Source organism: Quercus lobata, chromosome 7, assembly GCF_001633185.2.
Source record: "Quercus lobata isolate SW786 chromosome 7, ValleyOak3.0 Primary Assembly, whole genome shotgun sequence".
Classification (NCBI taxonomy): domain Eukaryota; kingdom Viridiplantae; phylum Streptophyta; class Magnoliopsida; order Fagales; family Fagaceae; genus Quercus; species Quercus lobata.
The window spans coordinates 45371851-45386824 of NC_044910.1; the positions used below are offsets into that span (position 1 = coordinate 45371851).

At 31.9% G+C, this 14974-nt stretch overlaps 1 protein-coding gene across 2 annotated transcripts; it reads right to left on the minus strand.

Annotated features, from left to right (window-relative positions):
* Positions 1-9926: 9926 nt before the first annotated feature.
* LOC115953030 (L-ascorbate peroxidase, cytosolic) lies at positions 9927-14773 on the minus strand. Of its 2 annotated transcripts, none has more exons than XM_031070457.1 (10): positions 14627-14773; positions 14229-14369; positions 13016-13190; positions 12611-12676; positions 11355-11403; positions 11196-11278; positions 10957-11036; positions 10554-10656; positions 10390-10448; positions 9927-10264 (listed from the first exon to the last, which is right to left on the minus strand). In XM_031070457.1, exons 2-10 carry the CDS (start codon positions 14345-14347, stop codon positions 10249-10251), a joined length of 750 nt encoding a protein of 249 aa, XP_030926317.1. In that variant the 5' UTR covers positions 14348-14369; positions 14627-14773; the 3' UTR covers positions 9927-10248. The 2 variants fall into 2 exon arrangements, with proteins under 2 accessions (XP_030926317.1, XP_030926318.1); XM_031070458.1 differs by having other exon boundaries at positions 14229-14415; positions 14627-14746.
* Positions 14774-14974: the final 201 nt, after the last annotated feature.

A 14974-nucleotide genomic window follows, 5' to 3' on the forward strand; every position in this document is an offset into this window, starting at 1 on the left:
TCCTCCAGGCCTACATTTTTTTATCCTCCCAATTTGGAAGAAAAATGGAGAGGAAAATGTGCTGAATGATGTACTTTACACAGATACCCTCACTTTATTTATCTTATTTAATGAGTGTAAATTTGCTGACCACATTTTTTTGCCCACTTTTTGTTCCCCAATTGCCCAGTTAAATTATTAGTGCAAGTTTTGACTTATAAAAGTTTTAGTGCAAGTTGATTTGCCCAGATAAATTATTAGTGCAAGTTTTGATTTATATAAATCCGTGCAAGTTTTAGTGCAAATTGATTTGCCCAATTGCCTAATTAAATTATTAGTGCAAGTTTTGATTTATAAGTTTTGCCCAGTTAAATTGCTTAGCTTATTCATCTCTTTGTTCATCTTATTTAATGAGTGTAAATTTGCTAACCACGTTTTTGTTGCCCAATTGTCCAGTTAAATTATTAGTGCAAATTTTGATATATATAAATCAGTGCAAGTTGATTTGCCCAGTTGCCCAATTAAATTATTAGTGCAAGTTTTGATTTATAAGTTTTGCCCAGTTAAACTGCTTAGCTTATTTGTTGCCCACGTTATATTCACTAGTTGAATAGTGAATATAGGAATACCCTGGTTACAAAATATTTTGCCCAGTTAAATTTATATGTACACTATTGTAATTTTTACATAATAATAATAATAATAATAATTTATATATATAATGTGGTAAATTTTATATTATTTAATAAGTACAAATAAATCTATTTCTTACATATTATGTAATAAGGGTATAATAGTCAATTTATATAAACTATATTTTCTATCCTCCCACTTTTATTTTCAACTAAATAAAAGAGTTTTCCACTCTTTCACTTTTCCACCCCTCCAACCAAACACACGAGTGAAAACTAAATATTTTATATCCTCCCACTTTTTCATTCTCCTGTTAATTTTCTATCATTCCACTTTTCCATTCCTCCAGCCAAATGGACCCTTATATTAGTGTACATTTGAATTAGCTTACCACCAACTAATGTGGCATAGTGGTTGCCCCCTTCTTGCTGGTTGTGCCAAGTGTAGGTTCAAGTCCTCATACCCCACAGGTGTGGGGTTTGGACTTTGGTTTCTAAAAAAAAACTGATGCGCATGGGTGGAGTCCAAGTCGTGGGCACCATTATGTGCTAGTGGTACTCACAGGCGATGTATCTGTGGGATGTGGTCGGATTTGATAACATACATGAGTCACCTTTTTTATTCTCAAAAAAAAAAAAGAATTAGCTTTTTTTTAGAAAGAAAAAAAAAAAGAATTAGCTTTTTTTAGAAAAAAAAAAAAGAATTAGCTTGTTGCTATAAAAAAAATTTAATTGAAAAGTTCACAAAAATAGTGTATCTAAAGATTTTTTTTTTTTTTTTTTTTTTTGTGTGGAGAGATAAGTGTATTTAAAGAATGTAAAGTTTAAAAATATATTTTATAAAAAATGTTTTAATTAAATCCTCAGAATGGTATTATATGTAACAATAATTGCATACAAATTACAACATCTTTCTCATGTTGACTAGGGAAGACTTAGTTATTGCCAGAAAATAATTGATGCATTTTATGGATAAGATTTTAAAATCTGAAAAGCATCTCTCTCTTTTTTTTTTTTTAGAAAGAAATTTGAAAGGCATCTGACTCGAGAAAATCTTGTATGTATCGGAGTATATGCTTTGAAATTGACATGAAGATTTATTTTACCCTTGACCAACTCCTACCGAACCCAACCGTCGTTTCAATTTATCTAAAAATAATTAATGACATTTTGGCTAATGGTCCCTTAATACACATTTTGTGATGTAGATGGACACAACATCGTTCATGCATTCACACCATCGCTAGGGATAGCTTGGAAGTAATAAATGCCAAAATTTGGGAGTCACATGACTTGGACACTAGTCAAAAGTTCCTATTTTAATTTTTAAACGAGTATAGTATGATATTACAGACATTCTAGCACTGTCAACATAAGATCTATGACCAAAAAAATTATCGTATGCACCCAAATAAAAACGAATATATTAGGTGAGAAAGCATTATAAAATTTTAGAAGACAAAATCCATTTCATATTTCATAGTATACAATTATTTGATGTTGTGGACCTCATGATGGATCATTTATTATAATTCTATGCCATAAGTGTGGTGAACAGTAATAATATTGTATATATATTGTAACTGCCCTTCAATCAAAGACCATAGCATTTATATATGATTGTGGTGGGCCTATCAAAAGGATGTACCGATTAGTTGGTTGGATGAAATTATATTTGCAAATGGTGCTGAGTTTTAGGTCTTATCAAAAGAATGTTGTAATTAATAGCGTTATAGTTTAATTAGTATTTCTTCGTATTTTTTTCTTAGAAAAAAAAAAATCTCTCCGTATTTTTGTATTTTTTGTATTTTTGATAAAAATATGTAAAGTTTAAATTCATACTCCCTATTTTTTTTTTTTTTTGAGAAAGTTCGTACCCCTATTATAACTATTGAATTAAAAAAAACAACAACAAAAACAAAGTATAAATAGAAGGGTCTAAATATAGAAACGATTAAATTTTCACACGATAGTGGATTGGCTCACTCAGCTTGGCAAAAGATGCAAGAATTGTCTTTTACATATGACAAAGCCAAAAGAGTTTGAGGAGGATGCCCATCCTCCCAACAAAAGATTACACTCAACAAATTTCAGCCCTCACTCAAAGAATCATGCTGTCCTCCAAAATAGGATTACATAGTTACTCCCAAATATTTTGAATTTAAAACTTTCCACTTTTTAATATCCTAATCGCTTCACCATGAATTTCGATGTTTCAAACTTTTAAAACTTATTAGCTTAAACATTAATAATTGGCAGCTTATTGATTCATAGGGATGACCGGTTTTTATTAGCTTAAACATTAATAATTGGCAACTTATCGATTCATAGGGATGACCATTTTAAAACTTATTAGCTTAAACATTAATAATTGACAACTTATTGATTCATTGGGATGACCATACTCAATTGATGGATGGCCATCTATCCCAACCCAGTCCAATGGGGCATATTTTAAGGGATGGAGATGGGGGAAGGTTTCTTCAAGTTAGGTGCTAGTATCCTCTATGAGCGAATGTTAATCGTAATAGCTAATTCTAAGAGTAAACTAAAGCCACCAATTATTGTAACCCGAGACAAAGCTTTTCACATAAGAGAAAGAGCTTTCCACATATGAGACTAGTTCGAAGTTAGTCTCATAGTTTTTTTTTTCATTTAAAGAGAGAGCTTTCCACATATCAATATCATTGTATGCAATTAATCTATTTCTTATTGAGTTGAGATATTTATTTGGTAATTTTAGTTATAATATATTTTGAAAATTAGTTTTTTTTTTCTTCCTTCGAGAAGGTTTAAATTATTTATTGAATTACTTAATTAACAATTTAACATCACGCTAGATTGTGATCTAACAATGAAAACTTAATGTTTACATCTTTTCTCTCTTGGGTGGGATCATATCAACACTATTGCTCCGGATCCCATCAAAACTCCACATTTAAGCGTGATTTCTCAACCCAAAAAAAAAAAAAAACATTTATAAACTGGCTTAGGTTTGAAATACTTTTCCAAACAATCATGATAAGTTTGGATTTAAAGCATAAAATGCTCGTGGAAGTTGATGACAAAAGGAAACCCCATAGTTCCTTTAGATGACTTTTTCAGGACTTTCAATAAGATCTGCCATTCTTTGTGGGTTGATTAAGGGGTTGCCTTTTTTATCAGGTCGTGGGAGATGAGCTTTGTTGCTATACTTTACAAAAAGATAGTTGATTTCTTGTTGTCTTTTAATGCCTTCCACTTTTTCTTTAGCTTGTTGGACTTTGGTGTGGAATCTACCACGAAGGTAAGTATCTCTGTTATTAATTAGTGGCTCCCATTGAATTTTTTAACCATTTAACAATGGCAGAGTTGGCTGCCTCTATGATAGCAAACAAAATAGAAAGTCCTTTCTTAATGTCTAAGTATATAGAGGAGCAGCCACTTTGTTTTGTTTTGTTGCGTTGAAAAGAAACTTTCCATTATGGATTGATGCACAATAATAAACAATTGGACCTTCTTTTCTTCCAACACTGCTTGTTACATCAGTATGAAATTAGGCTATATATATATATTCCCAACTTCATGTTGATAAACATTGGATTCGAGCTTAATGGTACCTCTCTTTTTGAAGGACTAGATTCCTGTTTAATTGAGGCCTAGAAAGTAAAGTAATTTCGAGTGGTGGTACCAACTACCAACTACCAAGAGTAATTTTTTTTTTTTTGGCTGAATCAACTACCAAGAGTAATTATACAGATCTTATAATAATTCACTTATCGTACTTTGACAATCAGCATTCATTTAATGTTCCGTACGATCTTAATTTTGAGTTTTCAATAGGAAGAAACGTTTACCAAATTGGATTTGTTTTGGGCTGAACTAGCACCGGTTATATTGAATCTGGTCCAATATGCAGTCCAAGTATACTTTTTGCACTTGAAATAAAACTGGACTGCCATGAGATCCCCTCAGCAAGCTATCTTGCAACGTTCTCCATTTTCTCAGTCTATAATTTGGGGGTATACCGTGTACATATCACAGTAATTTATTATGGCAGCTTGGTCTAAGCTAATTCCAGCCCAACTAAAGTGAATTCAGTTTCAGTGTCAAAAGCCCAGAGGGTACCCTGGCATTAATGTTCAAAATCAATATCAATTTCATTCAGTGAATGAAATATATCAGTATTTTTGTTTTTGGATACCAAAGCAGGCTGAATTACAACCAGAATTAGTACATCAAAAGTATCGAAACATTTTTATTTTAAAATTAAACATTATAGAATATCAACCTATAGTGTTTGCTCAATGATAATTGCTCTTTATCAGGTTAAGACACTAACTGATTTTTGATATAGGCAAAGTTTGAACCTATTCTCTTACTCAATAACAAATTTTATTAGCCGAGCTAACTAGACATTCTATTATCCTACAGCAGTGGCCAAAATCTCCAGTGCTCTCCATCTCCAACACCAGACCTAGTAGCTGTAGTAAGCAATCCACGAGCTGCTAGTTGGGCCAGTAGGTGACAACAGTCTGTAGAATTACTATGTTGATTAATTAAGTTGAGTTTGGTTCAGCTTTTTGTTTCTTAACTTTTTTAAAAAGTGGGTTTTCAAAAAGTGCAATATGAAAAAGTTTTTTTTTTTTTAACTGAGTATTTGGTAAAAGCTATTAAAAAATGTTTTTTGAAAAAACTGAGTGTTTAGCTAGTACTTATAAAAGTGACAGTTTGATGGGTAAATTACCAAAAAGAACAATGTATATATAAGGGAGTTTATTTCATACTTAAATCAATATTGTGAAATTATTTTTTTCTCACCACTATTAGCTAATAATAATCTACCATTTAAGATTTATTGTGAAAGTATTGTGAAAATATTGTGATAATTTATACTGATTTTAATTTGAACGTACTATTACAATTATTTTTTTCTCTTTCTAAACAATTTTTTTTTCACCAATATTAACTAATAATAACCTACCACTTAATATTTATTGTGAAAATATTATAACAGTATTTCTCAATTTTAATTTCTTATTTTTTATTTTATGTTTCCCTTAATTTTTTTTTATCCATATTTCCTTCTTCTTTTTTCCCCTCTTTTTTTCTCCTCCACAGACGTACCCTTACTTTTTTTTTCTTTATTTCCTTCTTTCCTCTTTTTCCCTTCCACTTCCTCCACACACGTGCCCTTACTTTTTTTTTTCTTTACTTCTTTCGTCTTTTTCCCTAGTTTTCACACTCCAGAACGTTCCAGTGTTCCACAAAGTCTCCGCCCCTCTCTCATCCCTCAAAGTCTCTACATCTCTTTTTTTGTTTTTTTGACAGTTCGAAAACTACAAGGAAGATGATGATGATGATGAAGATGATTGAGTTATGGGTTTGTATTTGATTTTGATTTTGGGTTTGGGTTTTGGGTTTTCAGTTAATGGTTTAATTTTGAGTTGATTTTTTGTGGATTTTGGGTTTGATTTTGAGTTGATTTTGTTTTGGGTTGATTTTGAGTTGGGTTTGGGATGGGTTTTCCAATGGGGTTTGAGTTTATTTTAAGTTGTTTTGTGTTGATTTTGAGTTATTTTTTGTTTGATTTTGTTGATTTTGTGTTTGGATTATCAAATGTTGAAATGTGTTTTGTTGATTGTGGTGGTAGACTGGTGATAGTTGGGTGGTGCTGTGTTTGTAGCAGCACAGAGACGGTAAAGCAGAGAGATGAGATGAGAGGAATTGAAGGGTAATTTGGTAATTGCCCGAAGAGTCCAACGAATAGTTGAGAACGCGCATGGACTTTTTCTAAAATTGACCTCTAGAGCTCCATAATGGCTTGCGCGTTCTCAGCCTTGGCCCAAAACGTAACTTTTTCCAAAAAGTTGCGTTTTATGCTGAACCAAATGGGCTTTCCACTCTAGCTTTCTTCAAAATGGGCTTTTTGGGTCCAAAACGTTGAAACAAATGGGCACTTAACACTACACAAGATGGATCTGTACAATTAACCTCAACAGTTATGCTTTAGATTTAGAAAATTTTCAAAAATGGTGCAATAAACTCATATCAAACACAAGTGCCAACACTGGACTGAAATGGTTAAGAATTGAAACTCATCAAAATAGATTAGAAGTGCCAAAATAGACCAAAAATGAACAAAATGGAGCAAATGAAAGAGGTGGAATAAAACCAATAACTTAAGTTTCTGTTTAGATAACGCTTATTATTGAAAATTAAAAACACTATAACAAAATCAATATATATATATATATATATATATAAAAGTAGAGACCTCATATGAGAAAATATGAGGTTTTACCAAGTGACACATTGTATAAAATCCTTCTCATTTAGGTTTTCATCTCATTTAAATTTAGCATTTATGTCAACCTATTAAGTAATGGCAAATGTATTTATTTCAATGTATTAATAATGGATTTAAAAAGTCATAGGAAATGTAGGAATAAAATTCAAAGAATTTGTATACATTTATAACTTTACATGCTTTGAATTGATACGAATGAATTTAAAAAGTCATGAAAAATGTAGGAATAAAATTAAAAGAATTTATATACATTTATAACTTTACATGCTTTGAATTGATACGAATGGATTTAGAAAGTCATAAGAAAGGTAGAAATCAAAAAAACTTTTCAATTTTCTGCATAAGACTAACTTCAATGTAAAATTGCAAGAGTCGAATTCAATGAATAAGACAAATATTATTTGTCTCCACATCAATCAATCAATATATATATATATATATATATATTATAAAAGCAGAGATCTCATGTGAGAAAGCATGAGTTTTTGCCAAGTGACACATTGTATAACATCCTTCTCATTTAAACTTCCACTTTATCTAAATTTAACATTTATGTCAAACTATTAAGTAATAACAAATGCATTTATTTCAATGTATTAATAAAATTCAAAGAATTTGTATACATTTATAACTTCACATGCTTTAAATTGATATAGATGGATTTAAAAAGTCATGGAAAATGTAGGAATAAAATTCAAAGAATTTGTATACATTTATAACTTTACATGTTTTGAATTGATACGGATAAATCTAAAAAGTCATGGGTAAGGTAGGAATCAAAAAAACTTTTCAATTTTCAGTATAAGACTAACTTCAACACAGAATTGCAAGAGTTGAATTCAATGAATTAGGCAAATATTATTAGTCTGCACATCAATTTAATATTTAATATATATATATATATATATATAGCAGAGACCTCATTTGGGAAAGTATGAGTTTTTGCCAAGTGGCACATTATATGATATACTTCTCATTTCGGCTTCCACCTCATCTAAATTTAGCATTTATGTATTTGTATACATTTATAACTTTACATGCTTTGAATTAATATGGATGAATTTAAAAAGTCATATGAAATGTAGGAATAAAATTCAAAAAATTTGTATACATTTGTAACTTTACATACTTTGAATTGATACGGATAGATCTAAAACGTAATGGGTAAGGTAGGAATCAAAAAACCTTTTCAATTTTCAACATAAAACTAACTTCAATGTAAAATTGCAATAGTCGAATTCAATGAATTAGGCAAATATTATTTGTCTCCACATCAATTTAATACTTAATATATATATATATATTTATATAAGCAGAGACCTCATGTGGGAAAGCATGAGTTTTTGCTAAGTGGCACATTGTATGACATCCTTCTTATTTAAGCTTCCACCTCATCTAAATTTAGCATTTATGTATTTGTATACATTTAAAACTTTACATGCTTTGAATTGATATGGATGGATTTAAAAAGTCATGAGAAATGTAGGAATAAAATTCAAAGAATTTGTATACATTTATAATTTTACATGCTTTAAATTGATACAGATAGATCTAAAAAATCATGGGTAAGGTAGGAATAAAAAAACTCTTCAATTTTCGGCATAAGACTTAACTTCAATACAGAATTACAAAAGTCAAATTCAATGAATTCGGCAAATATTATTTGTCTCCACATCAATTTAATATTTAATATATATATATATATATAAGTAGAGACCTCATGTGGGAAAGTATAATTTTTTGCCAAGTGACACATTGTATGACATCCTTCTCATTTAAGCTTCCACCTCATCTAAATTTAGCATTTATGTATTTGTATAAATTTAAAACTTTACATGTTTTGAATTGATATGGATGGATTTAAAAAGTCATGAAAAATGTAAGAATCAAAAAAACTTTCGATTTTCTGCATAAGACGAACTTCAATGCAGAATTGCAAGAGTCGAATTCAATGAATTGGCCATATATTATTTGTCTCCACATTTGTCCATAATAAATCTCCATTTCCATTGGATTTAAAAATTAAATTTCCGTAATTTTCTCACAATATCTTCGTTTTTCTTTCTGAAAAGTATGTTAATTTTCAAAATATTACGTTCGTGCTAATTAATATATAAAACATAAATAATACAAGAAAGACACCTAGGAACCAACAAGTTTGTAGGTGATAATTTCACTATGATCTGGTGACATTTCTTGATTGCATGAATTAAGGGAATTTTCCCCCAATATATTTAGCTTGAATTTAGTTTTAGGAGAAAACCTCATAGATTAAGTGTGACTAACAATAATAGTATTCATGAAATCAATAAGTCATAAATAATTCATTACAAATTTATCAAAATGCACCGCACATCGCGCGGGATATCGGCTAGTAATTTTTAAATGTGTAAATAGTACCATAAGACCCAATTTTAAAAAAAAATTTGCTAAAATCCGTACTTACGGGCCCCATAAACAATGCACAAAACCCACAGAAATCAAATGCAGACACGGGATCCCAGGCCTAAAACGCTATCCAAACTCAGTCTTAGATTCAAGATTCAACTCTGCCAGAGAGTTTTGAAAGCAGCTGGGCTGTAGGCCTGGAGCTGCCTTAGATTCCAAATCCTACATGTATATAATTTTTGGATGACTCCTAACTGCTTGTTGCTTCCTATGACATGTATCTCCCCCCAAAAAAAAGGAATTCGAACCAAGTACGGCCAACCAAATTCATACCCACATGCATCATTTGAAAATTGAAACCCCTTGAGCCAAAATAGGAAGTAACCAAAAACTTCCATCTCTGCCTATTTGGTGAATTTTGAATCACAATCCTCCAGATATGTTCCTATTGACATTGACTGCAAATTCACATACCACCAGACCGACTTGTGTCAATGTAATTTTTGGGTGAAGCTAGTCAATGTTCCTAACACAATCAACAGATAAATGGATTGAACACAAGTTTTAAAGTCGTCCATACCGCCCAACTCTTCTACTACAATTACTATTTTCATCATCAGGGGAAAAAAAAAAGAGAATTAAAGAAAGAGCAAGCTTTTCACCACATATTTTGATAGGCAATGTACGGCCATCACATAAGAAGCTATAATTGGGGTTGAAACTCATAATGGTCACACCAATGAAACACACCAATGTTTTAACTGTTTTTGCACCAGTTATATACTTATATTACAGACATTAATAGCAATTTAATAGCATACATAGCCAGAAACTAAAGGTCCAAAGCACACAAAACGTCCACGCTATAGAAGTTCATCCAGTCCAGAAAATTCACTAGAATGAACCAGCCTCCAGACTAGACACCAGACAGCAGCCACATTTCACTTCTCTAATTTTTATTCAGCATTCGGCAAATCTAAACATGTCATATAATGTTTGATAGTCAGATTGAGGAGAAAAGTTGGAGTAGATACTAAAGCATGTATTAGGCAGTTAGGCAGTTCAAGGAAACAAATGTATATGAACATATGTCTCACTCACCCAAGCTCTGAGAGCTTCAAATGAGCTTCAGCATAATCAGCAAAGAAGGCATCCTCATCCTGAAGCAAAATTGACAGAAACCAGAAAGTTGAATTAGATAATCGTCAACGCTACATAATATGTTTGTAATAAATAAAACTGTAGGACAGGAGTGAGATACTCACTGCAGCATATTTCTCAACAAGAGGACGGAAGACAGGATCCTCCAGAAGAGCCTTATCTGATGGCAGCTGGAGTAGACCTTCTTTCTCTCCACTAAGGAGTTCCCTGGTTTAAATAAGATTCAAACCAATCAGTTGGTTGTGCATGTGTTTGGATGGGCTAATTTTCTTTTAGCTTATTGGCTCCCTTGCTGATGTTGGACTATTTAAAGCCTAACTTTTTAATAGGTAATCCAAACTTTATAGTTTTATTTAGTTTCAGGAAAAAGCTAATCCAAAAGTACACTTAAGTAGAAGAATTAGCATATGCAAAGAATGAACAAGATGATACAAAAGAAAACAATGTATACAATCAACTTGACCAGAAATTAACTCAAGAAATCAACAAGAGAGAGAGATGTCTTACTTGAAGTAGGAGTTATCAAAAATAAGAGGGTTGCTGGTCCAGGGTCCCTCAAATCCAGAACGCTCCTTATGGCATCTTCCCTGTAAAATGATTTCAAAAACATTTAGAAAAACAATCACTACAATTCACGAATTGCTCAAAACCAAGTATCAGTAGAAAGTAGAAACATTCCATTATTACAAAACCAGTAATAAATTATAAAAGGAGGTGACAAAAGAACTTCATATTTGTGAACATACCAAGGTGTGACCACCGGATAAAGCAACGATATCTTTGTCACTGAGACCCATGTGGCCAAATACATCCCTCAGATGATCCGAACCTTGAATTACAACAAAAATTTAGATACCTGCAATGATCTAACTATGGCTTGATTTTAAACAAATTAATTAACTGACCTTTGGTAGCATCAGGTAAGCGACCTTCTGGGGGTGGTTCAGTTTTGTCCTGAGAGAAACAAGTAACTTTTAGAATTTGACACATATACTGTTAATATGTCAGAATTAACTAATACAATCTATGGAGTCTAACATCACATAAACTACTAATTGATAGGGTTAATTTCAGGCATCTAAATGTGCCCAACTAGGACTGTTCATACAATTTTAGATGCACAAAAGAATTTATACAAGGAATTTATCACCAAAGAAAAAGGGAAAACAAAAATAAAATCCACACTTCCCATATATACAATAGCACAAAAAATGTATTATTATTTTATAATTTTTTATTTTCAAATTACCAGCTTATCGCTTGAATTTTAAACAAATTGTTAACATTCATGCCTTGTAATTAGTGCTGGATTGAACATGAGCCGAGTTTAGAACATCATGAGATAGGTTGGCTTTATCCTTTTGATAAACAATAATTCGCTAAGTGTTATCATATTACCCTACTGACGTAGAGCAGCATGCAGTATCTACTGAAGTAAATAAATACAAGAAAAAATACAACCTAGGCTCAATTCCAAACTAAACTTAAGGAGATGTTTGACAAACTACAAAACTTGTTCAGTTATGACTTACAATATATAAGTTGAATCAACAATAATATATCCAGTTTGTAGACATAGGTTACAACCAATTGTCGTGGGAATATATATGTGAAAATGCCAAATTTAAAACTACCTTTTTGGTGTGAATATGCATTTAAATACACCATAATTTTAAAACTAATTTTGGGGAGGAAAGACACTTGAAAAAACTAAATTTAAAATAGCTTTTTCAATGAGAAAATATTGAACATGATTTTGAACTAGTTTTCTGAACAAATATTTTACCAAGAAAAAAATTAATATCAATTATATTGTTCTTAGCTTGCTCGGTTTGATCACTATATATTCTTTAGTAGATGTAAATCACAAAATACACCCCCTCCCTTCCATGCATTGAATCATTGTTCAACTCTCAAATAATCCCTTAAATAGCACACTGCTCTTCTCAAGAACAGCCAGCCATTTTGTTCCTTAATTGTCCTCGTGTGCAATTTCCTCACTTCACCCAATCAAATGTGTAACAGATTACCGCCATTGTCTTTTCTACACTATTGGGACCCTCATTCACATTAACAATGTACACAATCTTTCAATCCAACCGTGTACACGGTTGGATGTGAAGCAATAATGAACCTGTTGAAAATATTGAGGTTCACTAACCGGTCTTCCAGGATGGAAAGGAATCTCAGGCCCTCCTGTAATTTCAACAGCAACAACTCCAGCCAACTACAAGCAAACATGAATCAAAGGCAATTAATAATTTCAAATCCAAAAAGTGAAAAAAAATTAAAAATAAAAGCAAATTATATAAGTAATTAAAAAATAAAAAAATAAAGAAGTGATGTCCCATTTTTTTGTTAGCAATCAACTTCTTGTCCATGAAATAGTCGAAAGCCCCATTGACCAATAGTACAGTGAATCGAAATCTTCATATTTATGTCAAGTCCTAGACCAATGAGCCCACAACAGGGTACCCCTTGCCACTTGGGGAAATTAATTAATTATACTAGTTAGTTTGATTGTATGGTACTAGTATTTAATTTAGCTGGCTGGCATGGTACCTACCTGGTAGAAGTCTGCATAAGACAAAATGGGAAACTGCTCCTTGATGGGCTCAAGAAGCCTAATGGCAATATCCAGACCGTTGTTTGCTCCGTGAGCAAGCTCCGCTGAGTGTCTTATAGTCCCAAACGGTCCTCCTGTCTTCGTCTTCACATCAAAGGTACCAGCCGAATGCCATCTACAACACCCAACGATCATGTATAAACTCCGTTATTCTAAGATAATCATGTATCTTTTTCTTTTTCTTTTTCATTGAGTTTCAATCTATGACGACTACTTTTGATGATTACGCTCTTTATCATCATATTCTTTACTGGTTGAACTCTCTGGTAATTATGTATCAGTAATCATGTATCCCAAATTCTGATATATAAGATGAACATATACATAGTTAAAAACTATATAGAATCCTCTCATAAAATATATATAATCCAACAACAACTTTCAAACAAAATATCGGTAATATTTGTTACATACAAACTGTTTTATATAGTTTTATTCACAATCCGAAAGATGATGGAAGAGAAATCTTATATCCACAACACTTTCATAACAAATCTTAAATAACAAGTTCTAGCTATTATTAATGGGTAAAAAAATAATTTAAATTGTGTGTCCAAATGAGAATCAGTAATAACTTATCATCTATGATTTTTGGTAATGTGTTTTGCCGCGATAGGCATTGTCCAAATGAGAATTAATAATAACAAATCTTAAACGCAGAACCACGGCACAGTGTGAACAATGTTTTGTCATTTAAAAAATATTTTGTTATAGTATTTTTACTGAAGTCATAATTTCCAACATAAAAATCATGAATTCAAGTTACAGTTTTAATTTTTTTTGGATTGTGTATAAAACACAGCCCTTTAAATATATTGTTAAACAGTTACACATATATTTCTAATCGGGGAAATGATATGTCCACGATATTTTTACATAAATACTAAGTGACATGATGTTACTAGTTGTTATGGTTGGGTTAAAAAAATAATCTCAATGGTAAATTCAAATTTGAACCAATAACAACTAACCAGTGATTTGTTACGAAAACGTTGTAAAAATATGGTGAAATTAGCTCTTTTCTTCCCGTTTTCCTCAGATCATTCTGTCTTATCCACTTTAAATATTTAATTTTTTAATAAACTAAAAACTAAAAAGTCATAATTAAGAAACTCATTAAAAATTAGAGAGATAGATAGAGAGAGTCGCTTACGCTAATCGGAGCATGATAGGGGCACATTTTTTCTCGGCGATGAGTCCTCTGAGCTTCTTCTTGCATTTCTCCACTGCCTTCTGGTACTCCTCGCTCACTGTTGGGTAATTCTTTCCCATGGAGACGATCTTCTTCTATGTTCTGACTCAGCAAAATCAAACCACATGTATCATCGATCAGACTACAACTACAAACAAATAATTCAATCCACTTCTCCGTCCTCAGAAAAAGTAACAGAACAAAACAAGAGAAACTAACTTCATCGTTCAAGTTCTAAGCCTATAGACTATACTTTGAACTTTCCTGCATTTTCTCGGCAACCAAACTAGACGATCGGATCATAAAATCGCATTTAGAGAATAAACTTTGCTAAAAAGTTAAAAAAAAAAGATACAGACCTTTAATCACGCTAATTAAGACTGCAAAGCTGAGCTGAGAGTTGATGAGAGTAGAGAGTAGAGACACACACTGAGCTTGATATATACATAGGAGTCGTAATTGGACAACTGGAACAGAGAAGGTTCTAGCGTTCGTTTTTTAGGCCGTTGGATTTTTTTAAAAAAATCGTCGTGTGGGGGATAGGCTGCGTGCTGAACGTACGGCTAGGATCGTGCTGAACGGATAATATGTGGTTTTCGTGCGTTTTTTGAGAGATGGGAAAGATTGTAATCGGACTGCCAATTGCGTGTAGCCACGTGTTGATTGGGGTTTGGCTAGTGTTGCCGCGTGAAATGAATTGATTGTTG

What these genes read in the sequence shown, in the direction of transcription:
- LOC115953030 (XM_031070457.1), bottom strand. Translation starts at nt 14,347, where the DNA reads ATGGGAAAGAATTACCCAACAGTGAGCGAGGAGTACCAGAAGGCAGTG. An exon ending in CCTATCATGCTCCGATTAGC is followed by an intron (nt 13,191 to 14,228) that starts GTAAGCGACTCT and finishes TGGGTGTTGTAG; the next exon opens with ATGGCATTCGGCTGGTACCT. An exon ending in TTTGATAACTCCTACTTCAA is followed by an intron (nt 10,657 to 10,956) that starts GTAAGACATCTC and finishes TATTTAAACCAG; the next exon opens with GGAACTCCTTAGTGGAGAGA.